The sequence below is a fragment of the Daldinia decipiens genome (genome assembly GCF_022478715.1).
Source record: "Daldinia decipiens strain CBS 113046 unplaced genomic scaffold F4813scaffold_28, whole genome shotgun sequence".
In the NCBI taxonomy this organism is placed as follows: Eukaryota; Fungi; Ascomycota; class Sordariomycetes; order Xylariales; family Hypoxylaceae; genus Daldinia; species Daldinia decipiens.
In genome coordinates, this window is record NW_026054571.1 from 153,662 (window position 1) to 174,511 (window position 20,850).

The 20,850-nt window shown below is 46.6% G+C and overlaps 8 protein-coding genes across 8 annotated transcripts; 4 read left to right on the forward strand and 4 right to left on the reverse strand.

Annotated features, from left to right (window-relative positions):
* The first annotated feature begins 1,930 nt into the window (after window positions 1-1,930).
* On the forward strand, window positions 1,931-3,481 carry F4813DRAFT_156797 (uncharacterized protein). The gene is made up of 2 exons (XM_049239027.1): window positions 1,931-2,609; window positions 2,718-3,481. The coding sequence occupies exons 1-2, from the start codon at window positions 2,138-2,140 to the stop codon at window positions 3,449-3,451; spliced, it is 1,206 nt and encodes a 401-aa protein (XP_049097580.1). The 5' UTR covers window positions 1,931-2,137; the 3' UTR covers window positions 3,452-3,481.
* A 955-nt stretch (window positions 3,482-4,436) lies between these two features.
* F4813DRAFT_391465 (uncharacterized protein) lies at window positions 4,437-6,063 on the reverse strand (the record flags this gene model as incomplete). The annotated part of the gene is made up of 3 exons (XM_049247169.1): window positions 4,437-5,376; window positions 5,564-5,726; window positions 5,805-6,063. 3 exons carry the CDS (start codon window positions 6,061-6,063, stop codon window positions 4,437-4,439), a joined length of 1,362 nt encoding a protein of 453 aa, XP_049097581.1.
* Window positions 6,064-7,836: 1,773 nt separating this feature from the next.
* Window positions 7,837-10,206, reverse strand: F4813DRAFT_366659 (histone acetylation protein-domain-containing protein). The gene has a single exon (XM_049244064.1). The coding sequence runs from the start codon at window positions 10,010-10,012 to the stop codon at window positions 8,228-8,230; it is 1,785 nt and encodes a 594-aa protein (XP_049097582.1). The 5' UTR covers window positions 10,013-10,206; the 3' UTR covers window positions 7,837-8,227.
* A 165-nt stretch (window positions 10,207-10,371) lies between these two features.
* F4813DRAFT_366662 (RNase III domain-containing protein) lies at window positions 10,372-11,472 on the forward strand. The gene is made up of 3 exons (XM_049244065.1): window positions 10,372-10,849; window positions 10,918-11,153; window positions 11,212-11,472. Exons 1-3 carry the CDS (start codon window positions 10,462-10,464, stop codon window positions 11,353-11,355), a joined length of 768 nt encoding a protein of 255 aa, XP_049097583.1. The 5' UTR covers window positions 10,372-10,461; the 3' UTR covers window positions 11,356-11,472.
* A 407-nt stretch (window positions 11,473-11,879) lies between these two features.
* F4813DRAFT_391468 (MFS general substrate transporter) lies at window positions 11,880-13,459 on the reverse strand (the record flags this gene model as incomplete). The annotated part of the gene is made up of 3 exons (XM_049247170.1): window positions 11,880-12,349; window positions 12,414-13,350; window positions 13,415-13,459. 3 exons carry the CDS (start codon window positions 13,457-13,459, stop codon window positions 11,880-11,882), a joined length of 1,452 nt encoding a protein of 483 aa, XP_049097584.1.
* Window positions 13,460-14,284: 825 nt separating this feature from the next.
* Window positions 14,285-15,976, forward strand: F4813DRAFT_398043 (feruloyl esterase; the record flags this gene model as incomplete). The annotated part of the gene is made up of 2 exons (XM_049248000.1): window positions 14,285-15,086; window positions 15,140-15,976. The coding sequence occupies exons 1-2, from the start codon at window positions 14,379-14,381 to the stop codon at window positions 15,974-15,976; spliced, it is 1,545 nt and encodes a 514-aa protein (XP_049097585.1). The 5' UTR covers window positions 14,285-14,378.
* A 1,782-nt stretch (window positions 15,977-17,758) lies between these two features.
* On the forward strand, window positions 17,759-18,192 carry F4813DRAFT_391470 (uncharacterized protein; the record flags this gene model as incomplete). Its single annotated transcript, XM_049247171.1, has 2 exons — window positions 17,759-18,095; window positions 18,149-18,192. 2 exons carry the CDS (start codon window positions 17,759-17,761, stop codon window positions 18,190-18,192), a joined length of 381 nt encoding a protein of 126 aa, XP_049097586.1.
* A 469-nt stretch (window positions 18,193-18,661) lies between these two features.
* Window positions 18,662-20,732, reverse strand: F4813DRAFT_366670 (HET-domain-containing protein). Its single transcript, XM_049244066.1, has 2 exons — window positions 19,951-20,732; window positions 18,662-19,899 (listed from the first exon to the last, which is right to left on the reverse strand). Exons 1-2 carry the CDS (start codon window positions 20,596-20,598, stop codon window positions 18,769-18,771), a joined length of 1,779 nt encoding a protein of 592 aa, XP_049097587.1. The 5' UTR covers window positions 20,599-20,732; the 3' UTR covers window positions 18,662-18,768.
* Between the last annotated feature and the right edge of the window lie 118 nt (window positions 20,733-20,850).

The window sequence follows — 20,850 nt, forward strand, 5'->3', positions numbered from 1 at the left end:
GCTATCAAGCGCTTCCTTAGATATAAACGTCAATAAGCCAGCCTTCTATCACATACGACCATAGGATCTGGAGAACTCGGGGTCCCGTCCGCTCCCCCATCGATAAACCAGATACCGCCGGACTAGTAGTTGGGTCGGTGACGACCAGCGAATCCCCGGTGTTGTATGTTTTTGTTTTTCTCTCTCTTCTTTTTACCCGTTTCTCCTTTTTTTTCTTGGCGTTATATAGCCTTACCCTAGCTTAGTCTACTCAAGTGGGAATCACAGGAGCATAAAGGGCTCTATTAGCTCAAATCTGCTGTAGACCCAGGCCTTTACGAGGCTCAGGGGATACATGGCAGGTAGATATTATTAAGGGGTGGAATGATGTTGATTTCGTGAAGTTTAGTATTATTGGGACGAGGCCTACATAGTAATACTAGTATATGTAACTAGTGATTACGTAATTATAGTCACAATTAGGTATGTGGTTACATATTTTTAAAGAATATAATCCAGGTAGTTACATTATACTTAAGTCTTAATTGTGCGAAGTTGAAGTTCTTTTGTCCTATTGAAAATGAACATGTATATATTGACCTGGGGTTGTAACTTGTAGAACAATGTCCAATCAGCATCAAGCCCGTTCAACCTTGGAACTTACATACACACCTTGTACTACTTGATAATATTCACCACTGGTGGTACTTAGACCTAAAAGAACTTCATAAGTGTTTTAATTATGATCATCGAATGATTAGCAATATCTTACAAGGAATATCACCAGTGGTTTACCCATTCTACCGTTCCGATGGATCGAGATGTAACATATTTCATATATTTAAGCCGTATATTTAAGCATCCGGTTACATTATATACACGTGAGAGATCTATACCACCTTAGGTAGGATAGACTTGGATGGGTTGTAAGTGGATGGATAACTTGTGATATATACTAAAGATTTACATATTGCACTCAAGATAAAGTAGTTGCGACGATCCGGGGAAGTGGTACTAGAATACGATGCATAGGTAGGCTTAGCTAGGCTGAATTGACATGCTGACAAGGTAAGACAAGAGAGGAGACGATCATCGGAGGCTCTAAGAGGTCTCGCGTCTAAGACAAAGATACCTAGGTAAGTTTTGCAGGTTTCAAAGCCATGTGGCAGAAAGTACAATACGTATATAGGTTAGGTACCTAATTACTGAGGTATGTACACATACCTCTAATACACATATGTATACCGACTACGTATAAGTCCATGTGCATTATGCACAGTTATACAATACGACCCCACACTCCCGCAATCGCTCACGCTAAACATGATTTTATATCCAATGGGGTCGAGTCCCTGTCCCTCATTGGTCCGTATTGCCCTAAACGGCATCCCGCCGGGTCTCTACTGTGGTGGTTGCAACGCTGCTGCTTCTCTTTGCTTGTCGTCCTATTGTCGTACAAAGAATACGTATGTACTCCAAAGATGGGGAGAAAAAAAGTCTACATGTAGCCTTCCCCATGATGAGGATGGGGGAAACTTCATCAACTTTCTTTTCCCCTTGTTTTATAAAACTTTGCCATCTTACCGGCTATATGACCTCATTACTTTACATAGGGTCCGTAATAGTTTTCCTTCTTTCTTTCTGACGGTCTTACATAGTTTCGGAGCAACTGGTTCCATGTTGGCTGGTCGAAGGTTATCAGTGGTACTTCAACTTAGCAGCATCTACCTACCTTCTAACTAACAAAAACGATCCCGGGAGTCTTGCTAGAAGTGGATTTGAACCATTGATGCCTCAATTCGACTTAGCTACTGATTGCTAAGTAGCGTCGAACAACATCGTTGCCCCCACCCCGTCACGAATAAAGGTTAGACTGCGGCTTATAATTCCCGCCCACGCCATTTTTCCCTTAAAGCCAAGCAGTCAGGTTCGGCGGTGAAGGGGAGCTACTCCGATGTGACGATCCTACTCAACCTGGAGGGACACACAAGACACACAAGTCGCAGGCATACACAAACGTGTCCTACCTGAACCTTTAGGGTAGTAAAGTCACCACATAGTTATACCTTATTCCCCTTTCCAATTCCTATTCCTCCGTCTAACCCCCCCCTTCGTCGTTCCCGTTGTCGAATATTCACCCCTAGAAAATATCGACAACATGGCGGAACCTACAAACACCCCAATGCCAACGGCACCGCCAACCCCACGCTCCACCTCCCCCGCACTCGGCGCCACACGCCCTGGCAACACACTCGGTCCCCCCAAGCATATCGGGATACCAACGTCAACATCCTTGTCCGTGCTGGGGGGTCCGACGGGGAGCAAGCCCGTTGTGCTGCACATCGGGGATCCCGTCAAGTACAACCCGGAGACTTATATGGAATTCGTGGGCCAGTTCGAGGTCGTACGCCCGTCTGTTGATGAACGTCAAAGGCCCGCCTTCATCCAGGCCCTGCGCGAGAAGCGTTGGGGGGACTTTTCCGCTATCTTCCGCCCATTTTGGGGTACCGGTGGTGAGATGGGTAATTGGGATGCAGAACTCATCTCTCTACTTCCCGATAGCGTCAGAGTCTTTGCTAGCGCCGGCACTGGCTTCGACTGGGCTGACACGCAGCTGTTGGGCGAGAAAGGTATGTGATAACTCTATAAAGTATATCTTATATTGTGATCTTATTTCCCCATGCGCGCAAGCTTGCGATCCGTATAAAAGGGGCTAGACTCGTGTTAACAACTCGTAGGCATCGTATACTGTAACGGTGGACTTGCCGCTGCGGAGGCTGTATCTGACTTCGCCCTCGCGATGATCATTTCGACGTTCCGCGTACTACCATACCTCATCTCGTCGGCAGCAACAGCCGACAGCTTCCAGACATGTCACGCGAACGCAACGGCGCAATCGCATAATCTACGTGGCCGTGTTCTAGGGCTCGTCGGGCTTGGGAACATCGGCCAACAGATTGCGCTTAAGTGCAGCGCTGCTTTTGGTATGGATATCGCATATTACGATGTTGAGCGCAAGCCGCCCGCGCTCGAGACTCGGTTGCGCGCGCGCTATGCGAACAGCCTCGAGCAGCTTGCGCGTCAATCGGACTGTATTGTGCTATGTGCGCCTGGTGGTGCAGGCCAGATTATTAACTCAGAGAGCCTTAGGTGGTTCCGACCTGGTGCGCGCCTTGTTAATATCGCACGAGGATCCCTCGTCGATGATGAAGCGGTGGCCGATGCGCTAGAGCAGGGCTGGCTCAGCAACGTTGCCCTCGACGTGCACACCACCGAGCCTAATGTTCATCCTAAACTATTAGCACTTGCGGGAACCAAAGCTCTCCTTACTTGTCATAATGCTGGCGGTACTGTCGAAACCCATATCGGCTTCGAGGAGCTCGCCATGCGCAATATTATGGCTGTGCTGGCAGGCGGACAAGCTATCACACCGGTTAACACACGGTGGTTGAGTGGAAACGCCACATCATGAAAGGACGCGACTGGATATATGGCAGGTTTACATCGGCCGAAAAGACAAACTTTACGTTACTAAACAGTAATACGGCATTGAATGACTCGAAGATATACGTTTTTTGACGTTTCCATTTTTCTTCCACCGAGTGAGCAGACAAGCGAGCAAACGAACGGTAATATAACAAAATAGCGAGGTTTTGCTCGGCGAGGATCAAATACCCATAGATGGAAGGGAACGGAGCATCTGTAGATAGGGATTTGGGGTTTAAGGGGGGATCGGGCGGAGGTAAAAACGGAGAGTTGGTGTTGTTTGCGTGAGGCAAAAGATATATTTCGCTTGCTTTTACCTGTGTGAAGTTGTAGCCACATGAAGTATATATCAAGTATATACAGTATCAAGTAAATGCCAACTCTGTATTCTGATGGATTGTGTGGCAATAAGAATAGGAGCTATGTTTAGTGGGCTATAGTTAGGAGGTTGTGTTAGGAGGCTATGAACGACATAGTACGTATGTTAGGAGCATAGGGGATGGTCGGCAGTTCATCTCTGCATGATACGTATAAGATAGGTTGCTATCATTGAGGGTATGCCTATATAGACACGTGCTTGAGACCTATGTACGAGACTTCGATCTTGCGATCCTTGACGACCTACGTGTCTAAACCACGCAGACAAAGAAGTTCTCAAGTATACATTACATCCTAGCCCCGAGTACTTGACTTCGTCAATCCATAACTCCGTTCTCCTGCTCATATTAAACGCAACGCAACGCAACGAAACGCAACGAAACAACTGAACCAGAAGCAAGAAGCATCATTAGAGACCGCAGGCCTGTGTGAGATCCTGCCTATGATTTTGATTTTCTCCCCTTTTTCCATACCAGCTTTTCCAGCTCTGCCGAGATTCATCCACTCGGCGTGTCTTATAGACTTCCACACCTCCTCACACTCGGGGCAACTTCCATACCGCAACGAAGAGACTCCAGTCTCATACATCGTACCTACTTAAGGTCGCGCGTCGCCTCAGTCGGCCCTTCGGTGTTCAAAGAGCTAGCGGTAGGCCCCCTGTTCACCCAAAGAACAGCGTCCTGCTCGTTCTGCACGAGGGCGTGCACGCGACCTTCGGCAACCGCCTGGATGTCAGTCGAGTTTAGGCGGCTCTCGACGGTAGGATACAGGGAGTATCGTGGCGGTGGAGTGGCATAACCTTGTACAGGCGAACTCTCGGGGCGTACGCGGACGTGCATTTGATGCCACTCATATCGTGGCGGGCCTGAGGTTCCGGCTTGAGGTTGGTCGAAAACGGTGAAGTGGAGGGCACGCTGAGCCTCTCTGTGGGGAGTCTCGGGAGCTACGCGCGTGTACACGGGGGCGGAGGCTCGGTTGGCGCTGCGCGAGGGGGTGATCGGGGTGGTTGAGTCCTGGGAGTACACGGACGACGAAGTATCAGGCTGGCGCTGGTTGGTGGGGGTACTGGGTTCGGGCTCGGGCTCGGGCTCGGGCTCGGGCTCGGGCTCGAAAGCAGACATAGCGAGACCTCGGGCTCGAGGCGTGGGAGGGGGTTGGAAGGCATTGTCGAGACGGTTCTGAACGCTGTCGTGGTCTGCCTTAGCTTTCTTACGGTAAGCTCGGCAGCTTAACAACATATAGCCGATGACGATGAGACCGATAACACTGCCGATTACGCTGCCCATGATAGCACCGACGCTAATTGTGCTTGTACCAGGGGTTGGTTGCTCGCTGCCGGGGTAGACGCCAGAACTCAGTGGCTGGATGTCGGTAGGAGTTGGGACCGCGGATGCGCTGAGAGAAGCATCCACGACGGACTGCGGAACATCCAACATCGTAATTTCCGTTGAGACGTTAGAGCAACGGTACATAGAGCGCAAAGGTTCGTTGGTCCAGAGGTAAGTTGCACAGGAGCCATAACCACTATCCATGCTAAAGGGGTATGAGTGTTAGTATATATGTCCACGCGCCATATTATTAAAGCAAGGAGAGGTTATAGTTGTAACTGGTGCTCATAGAAAAAATAAGTGCATCTCTCAGAACAGGTTAAAGGATGAGAGGAAGGTAGTAGATGGTAAGAAGGGTAGAGTAGTTGATGAGAAAGGAAAAGATAACTTACCAACATCCAGCTCCCGATCCTTGGTCCTCGCAAAGGCCTTTCTGGTACGCAGAGAAATCCACACATTCCTCAAAGAATGGAGAAAATGTGCCAGAGACACAAGCGACAACATGGTCAGAGTTCGTAGCACAAGTGGAACTTTCTCCGCAAGTGAAGGGGTCAGCTGAGTATAAGAGTAAGTACTGCTATACCAACCCACAAGTGTCCAGTTTCATCATCAAGTATAGGTGGTAACACTTACAAGAAGGGCCCGAAATCCATCCACAGGTCTTGTCATTAAGCCAACTTTTGCTGGCATTCTCCCGTCTAAGGAGAACATCCAACACCTGCTCTTCCTCCGGCTTCGCAACACTGGGAGCGGGAGTCGGCTTAGGGGACCAACCCGCGCGAGCAGCATCGCGAGAAACGACACCAGTCTCGCGGGGGAACCGCCCGGCGCCCACGAAGCTGCCGATGAAGCAGCACACGACCGCAAGGATCAGCGTCATGGAATAACGCATTGTGAAAGATAGGAATCGGACTTAATAAGTGTAGTTGTATCACGGCCTCTAATTGTTCCTTCGAACGAAAGAACGCAAAACGAGGGACAGGGAATAAGGTTTTGTTGCCTTTGTGTAGGGGAGTGGAGGTAGTGCGGATGTTTGACAAGGACTTCCTAGGATCTAGGGTTGAGTCTTTTAAGTGCGAGTGTGGGTGGGTGGCTGCGTGGGAAAATAAAGTAGGAAAGTCAAAACGGAAGTTTGCAGAAAGGATCTTGTGGGATGTGACTCAAAACTCACAAGGTGCCTGGAGGGAAAGAACACGCGGTTGGTAGTCTGGGGGACAGAAAGGCAAACTAAAGCCAGAGCGAATAAGGCGGCTGGGAAAGCTTGGGGCGACTATACCTAGGTACCTGTGCCACTACTAGGCTGCGTCTACGACGACGAGGTTGACGACTGTTGACAGTGAATACAGGTATGGTAACACACTTCGACAGTGCCCTGGTGTTATGCTTAAGGAGGTAGAGGGAAACGAGTTGAGGCTTAGGGCTATGCGAGTAGGGGGGTTACGTATAAAGCCCAGTTGAGTATACATTAGATACATACACGATGAGGCTTAGCTATATCATCTGAAAGAGGTAATTGTCGATTTAATTTACTGCTAAGTCTTACGACTGGGCTGATTTGCTTTCTAGGGTAAATAGACAAGTGAGTCGACAACTATGCCCTTTTCTTAATAGTATATGTCCGAGAGGCAACTATTATAAGTAGGAGATCTTCGCTGGACACAAAGAGGTATAAGACGAAACTATCTGAGTTACTAGACTTAGTCTGTTATGAGGATTCGTAATGTTCAATTCGTGTATAATTTAGATGGTGTCTGCCATAGTTATGGGGAGTGTGGGAGTGTCACTCGACCGTCTTGAGGGCCACATGGTGATACAAGATACCCGAATCCAATCAAGCCATGCCGTGCAACTGTTTCATCCGAAGTGCTCATTTTCTATCGTTCAACCGATATGAATGATAGCCTACCAAAAAGGTTGTTGTTCTCAAAATTTCCCACCGTTTTTGTTCATTAAACTGAGATTCAAGATCGCTTTTTGTATTTGCAATTCACGTTTGCTGTCTGTTGCCTTCCGGAACTCTCTATGCTTATTTATAACTGATCAATCAGTATTCAGATATGAGACTTAGTGAAGCGGGCAAGCCATAATATATCAAGTTGTTAGTAGCCGTAGCCTATAGCCATGTACCGAATTTAAAAACAACAAGTTAACAAATAATTGCGTGAATAGCAAGTTTATATGGATAAAGAAATTGGCACATTTCAAACACTAGCAAAAAGTAAAGCTCGAAATTACCCAATATCTATACATCTTATAATGTCCTCCAGAAACTCAGAACAAGGTACGAAGTTGGGGAAATTCCCGTCCCACACCTTAAAATGGAAGCCGGTGACACTGGCCCACCAATCGGAGCTCCGTATGCACGGCACTCGGCCCTTGCCGGACCCATCGGGAGGGTAGCCAATGAGCAGCCGAGAATTAGGTTTGCTTGGAAGAAACAGGCTGGCCTATTACAATTATGTTGTGATTGATATTATTTTTTTCCGCTACCGCAGCAGTAATGCATGTTGCCGGCTTAAAGGAGACATTTGATGAGGGGTATTTTGTAATTTGTGTAAATCTACATGTAAGTGTGTACTTTAGGTATGCAAGGGTACAAATGTACCTAGGTACTTAATCTAACACCCAGTTTCAATGGTGTAAGTTACATATCAAGGTAAAAGTCTGAAGTACACAATTTTTTTTTATACATTTGAACTTCTAGATAATGACTGGCAATGATGCAAATTGCATGGAGTAAGACTCGATGAAATCTAATATCGCTACTGATTATTGTTTAAGTATATCATAATTGTCGGACACCGAAGCGAGATAGCTAAGACTCGACTAAGCCCGTGATATTTCGAAAACACTGATATTAACCTTTTTCAAATAGATTATCCCGTAAGAGAAAAAAAGGTTATATGAACCAAATTCCTTGAAAACACATTCCGCTAGAGCCCTAAATACTCCTAAACCTCTTATATACTCTTCCAATACTGGTAACGCCTAGCGACCCAAGCTACCCTATTCAACCCCCCGCCAATAGAATGCAAGACTGCTCTAGAAAATAAAATTCAAGATGCCTTCGGCTTCTTTCGAATCAGCCCAGCTCCAAGAACGTTGGCCTTAGGTTCTGACTCGGCCTCAGGACAACTCTGGTCTACAGTAACAGACGCATCGGTCGCACTGGTATCGAGTTTTGCCTTCTTCCGAATGAGGCCGCTGCCAAGCGTATTCACTGCTGGCGAAGACGACGTGGTCTCGTTCGTAATCTCGTCAGCTGAGCGCTTCCGCACCATCCCAGACAAATTGTTGACCGTCCCACTTGTACCGGATGACGCCGTAGAATCGATACTTGTTCTCTCGCCGATAATATCCAATGCCCAATTCTCGCCCATGTTGACTTCCTTAGTCCATCGTGCTGTGCTTGCGGTTGCATGTTCTAGAGTCTTGAACTCAAGATGAAGTAGCACTTCGACAGCTCTCTTATAACTATTGTCACTTAAGACTACTTGGCCCCTTCCATTCTCAGGCCAGAAATAATATGGCGTCTCAATTTGCTTTGGGAATTGGGCCCGTTGGTGCGTTTTGATCTGAGGTTTCCTAGGGATGATTGGGCCGCTTAAGACTTTCTTTGTCTTGCGCTTCCGTCGAAGTTTTCTAGCTCTTGGGGTATTCAACTTGGACGACGAAGCACTTGGAGTAGCAATAAAAGTATTTCCCCGTTTAGCTGCGCGGGGTGAGGTGGGAGGCGTTATGTCATCAGCTGGAGTGCTGAACGAGGCATTCGGCGTGAGAATAGTTGCCGCGGACTTGACAGTTGACGAGCTAGATTTTGGATTGGCTTGGGATTCGAAGACAACCCACATAAATCCAGTTAATCTACCGCTAGAACACTCTTGCCGGAAGGCCATCATCTCCCAGAATTGATCCAGTGTCTTTGGCGTCTTCCAGCCATTTAGTAGCTTGGCCTTTTCAGCAATGGATTCCTCTAGTTCTTGAACAAACCGGGCCTTAGGGTCGTCTGGATACGTTGGGATGAGAGACCTAGGATGAACATTGGCGCCAAAGCTGCTTGGATCATTTGCATACGGGGATATCTTCTCGAGGGGGTGATTTAATGTCCAATTCGACGTTGCCAGACTAGTCCGAGGTAAAAAGGCGCGAGTCTCATAATTGTCTAGTCCGGGAATAACCAAGTATCCATGCATAGCATCCCAAGGCTTCCTCACATCTTGATAGTCGGTACCTTCAAGCAGCGAGTTGAGCACACGACACCACCACTTCACTAAGCCTCTATCATCTAGCACGTGCTTGCCACTGTTTTTTACGCTTCCCGGAAAAAGATACTGCGATTGAGCTCGGGCGAATAGATTTACGACTAGTTGTTTTGTTGGTCGTCTTCGATTGGCGACTAAGAAGGCAAGAAAGCACGTTGTAACTTCTCGAATTGGAGATGGTGTCCCTTTGGGGAGGTTCAAGAGGTTCAAGTATCCAGTAGAATCCGCCTTACAGACGAAGATGATGGTAGAGAATGATGTTGTATATATGTAGATCTCTAGTCCTAGAACCAAAACTTGATTATCAAGATGCACCCCCTCTTTCCCAACTCCAATCGAGATAGCCAAGAAATGCTTTTCGCAGTACGTCTTCAACGGCTTACTTGGCCGCCTGTCTGTGGAACCGTTGGGGGGGTTGTGCGCGGGGGGGTGGCAGAGAGGCTCGGTAATCGTGGGAGGCGTCGAGAGATGATAGGCCGTAAACTTGCGATCTTTAGGCAAGACTTTGGCAAGCTCTGCGACTAGAGGGTGAGGATCGACGACGCGATCACTATCGCGGGTTTGCGCCGGACTAGTCATTATTAAAGAGAGCAAGAAAACGAATGGAAAAGAAAATAAAGATTAAAAGCCTTAAATGGCACCTAGAGTTCAAGAGCCCATAATGCTGGGTTCGATGAGAAGAATGACTCCGGTAACGAAGACGCGTTTAAGAAGACAGGGCGTGTAAGTGGTGGAATAGAGGGAGACGAAGAAGATCAATTAATGCAAGGGCCGTAGAAGTTGTACACCAATTATAGAGCACTGACGAAATGACTGATTAGCTGATAAGCTGATAAACAATCTCCGATAAGCTAGAGGCTGATATTTGTAGCTGCTGATTGGACAAAGATTTCTAGCGCATTGTCCCACCCGAAAAAGTCCCACCCGAAAAAGTTCCGCGGCAATTGAACCTTCGTCAATTGCGAAATTCAATTTATACTTAGGCTTACGTTTTTGATAATGCGATGAAAAGGGCAAGATCATAGCCAATGGCCTCTACCACCTCCCGATCCACTACGAGACTTGCTCGTCAAGCTGTTCGGACTTGCTCGAACAAGTCCGTAGCTTCTTCTTATCACCCCGCCGCATCTTTCTCGACCTCGACAACCCGCTTAACACAAGATCTAGAGCAACGCCCACGATGGTCCTACACACCAGAACGGATGAAGGCGCCCTTCTCGCCTCATATCACGAAAGACCCCTCTAGGTCGCAGTGGGTAGTTAATAAGAGCCCGGAGAAGCTAGATGATGCTTTAAAGAGATTCTTAGGTCCCGAAGGAGAGCGCATGCTGCCCGACGAGCTCAAGTGGTTAGCGGTAACCCACAAGAGTTTTGACCAGGGACGAAGGGGTTTCAACGATCGCCTAGCATTTCTAGGTATGTTCCTTAGGAGGAGATATATATATATAGGTATACATGTCTAGCATATTAACATACGACCCCAGGTCGCCAAATATGTATATTCGAGTGCACACAATCCATTATCAACTCCCCTTCTAGATATAAAGGGTCTGAGAACGATCCTTTTGCGGATCGACGAGAACCATTTGAAGATCCCGCTCTTCGTGGGATCGACAACCTTTTTGAAACACAACCGAGCGACGTGTTCGACCTGAAAAAGCTGGCTAGGTTAGCTATAGAGACCGGATTAACAGAAGTGGTGAGGTGGAAACCACGAATGGTAAGCTATATTTTCCCTCCGGAGGATCAGATCTTAAGTGCTAACGCAATGCTGTTAGCCGGAAAACATTAAAGGATCCGGATTCGACCCGATTATGGCCGGTGCCATATATGCCATTGTTGGTGCCATCGCGCTACAACGGGGAGGCAAGATAGCTAGCCAGGTCGTGAGAAAGCGGATAATGAACAAGCTCCGGCTATAAACAAATCTAGGAATGTAAAATCATTGTACAAAGAAATAAAATATCACACTCAATGCATAAGTTGGTGATATCCAAAGTTAAACCAATATTTGACTCTTACTTGCAAGTCCCTTCGACGTTCTTACATGGCAGTATAGAGCACTCGTTAGACAGGTAAGTTTGGATATTCCTATTACATCGTCTAACCTAACTCGTGTTCTCTTGTCTAGTATTTAGCAATGACCCTTGGATAACTCATAACCCCCGCCTGCGCAGAATAATTACCTCCCTTAAATAATAGGAGGTAGCTATAAGTTTCTTATCATCATGATACCGCATAACATTTTTATATAGAGTTATTAAACCAAATTGGTTATCGGCAAGTTCAAGTCCTTAGCATTGATTTACAGGCATCTCATTCTCCCTCATAAATTCATTAGGTATATATAGGTACCTATATATTAATACCCCTGTCATAGGTGTGTGTAATAGGTGTGTGTATAATACTGGCTTTCTAAAAATGATCGAAAAGCAGTATTTGCCGCTCAGTACTTGAACAGCCGGACCTCCTCCCCATCGATAGCACCACGAATTATCTTCTTATTGCGGAATGCATAGTACACCCTTAGCATTACACAACCCACTGCCACCATAAAAAGCAGGGCTGCATTTGTCCAATGGCCCGTGGGATATCCTAACAGTGCCTCATCCGCCTTGTAGATCCAGACGCCTACGATCTGGCCAGGCGCGCCGCCCAGACCAATGTTCAGTGCGATCGCGAGGCCAACCGAAGCGGTGCTGAAGATGTTTGACGAAAGCCAACCTAATAGAGGTGGTATACATGCGAATGTGCCTGACGCCGCGACGATTAGACATCCGTACCGGGACGCATACGCATCTGCCGGTAGCACGGCCGATGCCAAGAAACCAACGGCTCCGATCGTGGCCAGTGCGGCCGAATGCAAACCACGGGCGTTGAAGTGATCCGCTGACCAGGAGGTCAGGATTTGGACGACTTAAACACCAGTTAGCCATAAGTCCAACGGAAAGGGAAAATATAGTAGCTGTTGAGCACTTACCATAAGCGACAGCATACGGCGGCACGGTCATTAGCTGTGCTTGGAGATTGTGGTAACCTAAACCTGCAGTGATGGAAGGGGTAAACAGCGAAAGCGAGCTAAAAGGAGTCGAGATACCAAAATAAACGAGATAATGGCCCCAAAGTCTCCAGTCAACTAAGGTCGCCTTGGCATCGGCCCAAGTCATCGCCTTGTGGTGACCCTTGCTTCCCTCGATGTGAAGTCGTTGGACTGCGAGATCCCTCTCTTGGATGCTTAACCACTTCGCATCCTCGGGGTAGTCTGGTAGTAGAAACCAGACTAGGAAAGCAGAAAGGCACGACGGCACTCCTTCTATGATGAATAGCCAGCGCCAGGCAGAGAGCCCACCGGCCTGATTCATATGCCCTATGCCATAAGCGATAGCGCCCCCGAAAGCTCCTGCTAGAGTCGCCGAAGCGAGGATGAAAGCTACGCGAATACTTCGCTCTTCGCTCTTGTACCAGAAAGTGAGGTAGTAGACGAGACCAGGAAACAGACCAGCCTCAAACACTCCGAGCAAGAACCGAACAACGGTCACGGAGGCATAGCTGTGAACACCACCGAGGCCTATGGTGAGAGCGCCCCATGAGAACATGAGAAATGCGATCCAACGGGAAGGCCTCAGCTTCTTAAGCAGGATGTTGGAGGGGACTTCAAATAGACCATACGCTACAAGGAAGATCATGAGCGAAATGGTGTATTGAAAATTGGTCATGCCGGTCTCAGTCATGAGATCGTCGCCAGTCGACGCGTTCATGATTTTGGCATTCCCTATGTTGGACCGATCTAAATAGCACAGGAAATAGATGCCAGCCGACAATGGCACAATGCGCTTGTCCTGCTTCCATCGCAGCGCCTTCTCGGCCTCCGTGATGGGGCCGGAGGTATCATATTGAGCAACGACCGCGCTGAATTCCTAGAAGAGTGTCAACTTCTTATCCGTAACCATTTGAAGTAAAATTTGCGATTCAAAGCCATACCTCCTTCGCGATCTCAACATCGAGCTCTGATTTCCTGTCCGCCATCTTTTCCGAGCTGACTTACAGCACAGACGACTTTCCCGATGAAAACTGCGAGCGAGCGAGTGAGTGAGCAAGGCAGAACTCACTTGGCAAGTCGCTAGGTTTAGACGGTCAAGGCGGTGAAGATCCGGTAAACATTAAAGGAGCGGAGCGGGACGTCTGAATAATAATAGGTAATAATAATAATAATAATAATATCTCTGACCGCCTGGGGGGAAAATTGGTGGGAAAAGCCTGACCGCAAACGCGGGGATTGTGGGGATGAAGCTAGCTCAAATAAGGCGATCCAATTTCCGGGGTCTTGATCGTGGAGTGGTAGCCCTAAGGTGGATAGAGAGGCCATCACGTCGTTAGTATACTGTTCAATCACCTGTTACTAGTTAGACTAACGAGGGGTAAAGTCTACTAAGTACTACATATACCATGTTGGCAATGCGGAGTTGTGAGCTTTAGTTCTTCAACGTACGGAGCCCGTCTCCTGTTTTCGGGAATATGTTCGGGATCTGCGAATGAGACCAGGGTCGTCGGAAGCTCTACGATGATTCGGTTTAGCTCTGCTGCTCTGTATCCCCTTTTCTTATAGTTATTATTGCATGGGATTTTTACTTCTGGCGTACGCTACCGGTATAGCCGTAGTATTGGTCTTTGTATAACGATGTTGCGATTTATGTTGTATCCGATAATTCCAGCTTTCGGTTCGGGGCATTTCTACGCCGCTCTCGTCGGCAGGTTTCTGAAAATGGCTGAACGATGTCACTTTTCATACAATTGATTCATGTAATAACCTGAATTGAAGGAGTGCTAGTTGAATCTTGTACATAAGACTATCTTAACGTTATGGTAGTTAAAATATATACTTAATGTATTGGTCTTCCTTCTCTCAGGCTTATGACCGAACTGTTACCAGGAACTCATATCCATCATGAGAGTCAATGCTCTACTTTGCTCTTTGTTCGTTGCTGTCGCTCACGCCTCAAGCGGCGGGCCTTGGCAAGTGAAGGACTGCTCCAGATTTGCCTCCTCACTCCGGAGAATAGGCGATGGTGTAACGATCCTAAACGCCAGCTATATACCCGAGAATACTCTTAATATTACTAACAAGTATAACGTATCTCCATTATGTCGCTTGTTTGGCGAAGCGCCATACCCTAAAAACAACTCGGTTATCTTTGAACTCTGGCTGCCCACTGCCGAGAAATATAACGGTCGATTCCTAGTCGTAGGAAATGGTGGCATGGCGGGTGTCATCGCCGAGAGCGATATGATAGGCAACCTCAACGAAGGATACGCAGTCGCAGGCGGTAATTCAGGTCATTTGGCTTCCGAGAATAACGGTGGGAATGGCGCACCTGGTGTGTATTTGCCATATTTGCACGACAGGGACCAAGTCCTGGCATGGATACACAACTCGATTGCGCAGTTTACCCCGGCTGCGAGATATATAACGACTGCGTTCTACCGGAAAGCTCCAAAGTATAGCTATTACAAAGGCTGTTCTACTGGTGGTGCTCAAGGTTTTGCTCTGGCACAATTTCACCCGGACTTGTTTGACGGTATTGTAGCTGGATGCCCAGGGAATTGGTATTCCCACCTTGCCCTGTCTTTCCTGTGGAATGCCCAGGCGACTCAGGTAAGCCGCAAATACAGCTTTCAGAGGAAGTACCGCGCAGCTAATCGTCATAGGGCTCGAACTTCTTACCGCAAACTGCCCTTGATCTCATAACGCGAGCTGTTATAACAAAATGCGATGCTCTTGACGGTGTCGAGGACGGAGTCCTTGAAAACCCTCTGGCGTGTGACTTCGACGTCTCAACACTGGGATGCAAATCCCCAGAAGCAAACTCGACTGCCTGTTTGACCCCGGCACAGATATCAGCAGTGCAGAAGATCTACACAGGCCCTGTTGACTCTCGAACCAACGCCTCTCTGTATCCCGGGTTCTCGTTTGGAAGCGAAATAGAATGGATAGCACAAGAAGGGAGCCTTGCAGAGGCATTCTCAATCCCGATTTTACAGAATATGGTTTTCGACGACTTGTCATATGATGCCTCAGCTTTCAATTGGGCAGCGGACGTAGATGCGATGGACAAAAAAGTAGGTACATTTATCGACGAGATCAGCCCGGATCTATCGAAATTTAAGAAAACCGGCTCGAAGATGATTGTGTATCAGGGTTGGACTGATCCGCTCAATGCAGCCATCTGGCCGATTCATCATCTCCACCAGATCGAAAACTTCTTTGGCTGTGATGTGAGCGATTGGTTTCGCGTGTTCATGGTACCTGGTGGCGGACATTGCACTTCGGCTCCAAATTATCCACAAGTCCCAGGGACTTGGCATGCACTTGAAGCTATCGTGGAATGGGTTGAGACAGGAAAGCCGCCATCTAAAATGTTGGGGACTGACCCCCAGGATGAGGACTTAAAGGGGAAGACGAGTAAGCTCTGTCCTTGGCCTCAGGTCGCTTATTTTCGGGGCGGCGATTCAAATGATTGGAATTCATATGAGTGCAAAGAGTGAATAATATAATTTAGAGGTACTATCTAGATAGTATAGGTAGGTAGCCAAGCTATTAGGAGAATTGGGCTTTCGACAGCTAACTGCTCTAACCATATTCATAGATTTCGCAGATGCTGGTGTTTGGCACAAAGTTAAACCTCTATTAAACGTAGTAGGGACCCGTCGTAATTACTACATGCTATAGGTGAATAGTTAACTGTACAGAATCGGGCTACTTCAAACTAATTCGCTACAGAGCTAGAGGAGTCATAGCGAACGGTCAGTTTACGTATGATTTATGACAAATGCTGCTATATATAGATTACATCATGTCCGAACTTCTATGTTGATTACCCCTTGAGAGCTGGAGACGGGAACGTTACGATACAATACCGGCCGATACCTTTCAAGCACACCGGAAAGGGCTGCATGATTATGTATGTTCTCCTTGTCCGACGAGGGGAACAGTATCCGATCGTGAAGGCTTATTGAGACCTCAACTTATCAGTCATCATATCGAGGAGTACGATTACTGGTCAACAAACCTGCAGTTATCCGGGTTGCATACATCAATAACTTACTTCCGCTTCATATATCAATTGCAGAACTTAATATACCGTTATATCAAAGGATTCAGACATTACCAAAACGACCCGACTGCGCCCCTCTCATTGTGCTTTATCAGGATGGAAGATCAGCTCTCATATAGAAGTACGCGCATAGCAGACTTTTTCCAGATATCTAAGCTGGGAGGTTCCCTTCGTGATTCATTGTTATTAAATTCTAAGACAGAACGATTACCCTCGGCTACTCCTACCGCGACCGTAATAGGACCCCCTAAGGTACTTCCCTTGGATCAAGCCCAGGGCAGTCAATCGAGAGAGAGCCTGGGAATTTTAACGGAAGAGACATATACACTTTCTCGGAGCACTAGCAGTCTGGCACCCTCTAAACTGTCTTCTAGGGCAGTCGCCCGGAGGAACAACGTGCTCAACTTAATTCAAAGAGTTCACAAAAGCAACAGCAAAGAGAAACAGATCTTGATAAAACGAAAATTGTTGTACACAGAATATATATCGATGTGTGAATTGATAGAAGAGTCGGAGGATAAGACGTTTTGCCAATTCTTCCAGTATGAACTTCGGTAAGGTTTCTTCACACATAGTAATATAAGTCCTGGCGAGTAACAAACCGCTAGTTATGACTATGGGCGTTACGAAAAACAATTCGTAGTTCGGATGCCGTCCACCTACCATGATTCTGTAGCAGCTGCGATTAATACGCATATAACTGACTGGTTGAAAGACGTCAGGGAAAAGCGAAGTTTGTACAACGGGGCGATATGCACAGACATAGAAACTATTGATATTGTTACAAACATTAAAGCCAAGTTGGCCACAGAGGTGAAGCTCTCTAGTTAGGGATCTATCTGATCCAGCTAGAGATAGAAAGCAGCCGGACCTATCTTTTAGATTCCGACATCCAGAGACTAGAGGTCCGGGTCTGGTAGTAGAAGTTGCATGGGCACAAAGAGGCTTAAGAGTGCCGAAGCTTGCTGGGAAGTATATCGAGAGGACGAATGGCAGGGTTCGAACTGTTATTGGAATAGGCTTGAATGAAATTTACAAGTCAAAGCGGGTTGGGGGGCTTTACACTGGCCGCGCGACATTCTCGGTATGGAAAGCGAAGTTTAATGCCAGTGGTAAAGTAGTTTCTACGTGCGTAGTTCAGGACCAGGTAAGTTACTCCGCCTTCACGATAGTAGAATGACTGACCCTAAGTGGCAGCCTTTCCGAGACAAAGATGGAAACACTAACCCCGAGGGGGGCGTTGCGTCTATCGTTACATGATTTCATTTGTGAAAAGACTGTCGAGAAGCTCAAAGAATTTCAGAGTCCGGAGCTGGTGATAAGCCCAGAAAAGCTCTGCGACTACTTTGTCGAAGCCCTGGAGCAAGCTCGGGACGAGGAAACAGATAATAATGTGGATGACCAGAACACGGACGCGGTATCTACGCATGATATAGCGATCCGGCCTCCTCAAGTCATACCTGAATCTCCAGCATCGCAAGGAGCTCAGGAGACTGCAACGGTTCAGTTACCACAAAGTCCCGCCGCTGACCGCCTGAGTGTTTGGAAGGGTAGGTTGCGAAAAAGTCGTCATAGCAAGTCCTAAAACTTAACATTGATGAAGAGTTCTTGCTGTGGGAGAAGCTGGTATATGAAAACGGTATGTGATTTATTGAGATCTGGTGAAGCGACCCAAGCTTACTACGTATGAAGTGTAAAGATTATAGGTAACAAAGTCCTGATATATAATCCTGATCAAGATTGCACCTGTTGGGATAACTGTAGAGCTATCAACTAGCTTTGGGTGGCTGATAAACGGGACCTATTTATACACTCCTTAAAAAGATCTATTATATTAAGTTAACCTGCCTATTGCTAAATAATTACTAAAAACTTGATTGACTCGGCTTATTAAGACTGCTATACCTACCGTAAACCAGCACTTGCAAGGGGCATGTTCACTTGTTTGTCAAGGAAAAATACTTCAATAGGGCATTCAGGGGCTTACCACATGACATAATGAACTTACTTAAACCCTGGGGGTTTTGTAGGTCATAAGAATCATAGTTAATGTTGATGAAGTAATTCAAATCGTGCCAATTGATCAGGTAGATATGTTATGAGATGAAGCAAGAAGGAAGGGAATAACTCCGCTGTTCTGAAAGGAAGTCTAATACTAGTTATGAAGCTTGAGCTAGTTATATATACTGAAAGTATCCTTTGTTCCATATATCTCTTCTGCAATCATACCAAAATGCGCTGGGTTTGTTTCTTGTTCACAGGGTTCATTGGTATTATGTCGAATTGTATAGTAAGACTTCGTCCAGACTTTTGGCGTCTCGTGTGCAGTGATATATTCAGAGTCCATATTTCAAACCTCCCTAGCTGCTCGCCAGATATTTCGATAATCGACTCCTTGTATAGCCTGCTTTTTATGGTGGCCAACCACCCTGTTATACCTATATGCTTGAATACCATGCCACATCGGGGTAATAGATGTGTCACGTCGGATATGCATATTTCTCCAATTAGCACACCTGCTGTTAGCTTGTATTGGGATCGGTCATCAATAAGAAACCCCAAGGGCAGGCTATTAGGTCCTTCGAAGATGAACAGGCGTTTTTTGTATTGCGTGCCATGTAGTACATATAATATTAGATCATTCCCGACAGTAGTATCTCGCTGTGTGTAGACGCTTGTCATGCCGAAGCCATTATCAAGCAATACTTGTATGTCGATTGGAAATAACAAATTGAATCGTATTTCGGACGCAGGCGATATCGTCTGGGAACTCGCAGCTTTAATACACGCTCTCTTCCATTCGGCTTTCATGCATGAATCCTCTGGTATGAGGAAAGGCGGCCATAATAAAATACGCTCATATACGTCAAATCCGACCCGAGATTCTGCGTGGCAGTATTTTAATGGTACCGCGATTATAGGTTTCTGTACGCGACTCCTTGTGTCATTCGCAGGTTGCCACGTAGAAAGACGCCTCAGTAGTGAGAGCTTAGAAGTTTTCCGATAACGGCTGTAGAAATCATGATCCAATCCAAAAAGAGCAAGCTGTACGTTGTCTTCGAGGGTTAATAGAAGAAGCTCGACTTCAATTCCGTTGTTTGTGCGTGAAAACGCAAAGGGTACCTTGTTCTTCTCAAATCTTCTAGTGAGAGAATTGAAGCCAGCGAAGAGCGAGGGAAACGGTGCCAACGGGAACTCGGTCATCCGGGCCTGAAATACATCAGTGCATGGTATTCCAAACCCCCATATTAACAAGCTAGGATCATTGTGTTGTTTTATATATTCTTCTTGGAGCCGAATGAATGCCCTATTGCCCTCTCCATATAGGAGTGGCATATTGACATTGAGTATACCCTTGTCGGAGATTAGTAGGTTAAAAAGGCCTGGCTACATAATTTTACGTACTAATAAGCAGTATGCCATGTCTTCCTTTCTTGTGGTATGGCGGCGAGATGCCCATGATAGCTTCTCAGCTGCAGTGACATCTTTCATTTGATCTCTGTAATATAGGATCTCCTTGTTTATGTGCGTTATGGAAGGCAGCATTTCAACAATGTCAGGTAGATTCAATGCCATATCATAGCATCTGAATCTGCCAAAGGCATTCCAATATTGATCAAAGAAAATTACGCGCTTAGGGGCAAGCAACTCTTGGAGCGTCCAGCCTCTAGTCCACCAGCGACTTTTTCCTAGCACAGAACTCTCAACGTATCCCCTTACGTCGGCTTCGACGTCAGCTAGATAGACGTAACAAACAGATGATTCTTGGTACCACCGGAACATTAAATTGATCGCCTCTGAAAGCTCCGTTGGATCCTTTTTATCAATGCAGCAAGTATCGATCCAAGCATAATTGAACCCGTCTTTGATAGCTTGGCGGCGAAAACATTCAATCTTCTGATAGCCAGATGTAAACTTGGTCTCTCCGTCGTGTAAATTCTGAAATGATACTTCATCTTCACCCCACGTATGCGAGAGTATAGCGTAACCGGAGGCGTCTTCCACGTCGAAAATTTCCTCCAATTGCATCGTGTGCACATTGAGAAGACGCATTATTGCAATATTTCAAAGGCCGCGCTGGTGCTCAAAGATATCATTGCTTTAGTGATATTAAATCTTACGACCAAGAGATTTAGAAGGTAAGACTTTTGCAGGAATTTCTTCCAAGTCGAAGTAATTATCAAGCCGTAAGTCGTATGTGCTCATTAGGGAACTAGCCGTGGTAGTTATGACAAGACACTGTGGCTGTGGTCCCGTCAGCCCAGGCATCCAATCAAATCTATGGATAATAAGCCTCAAAATGTA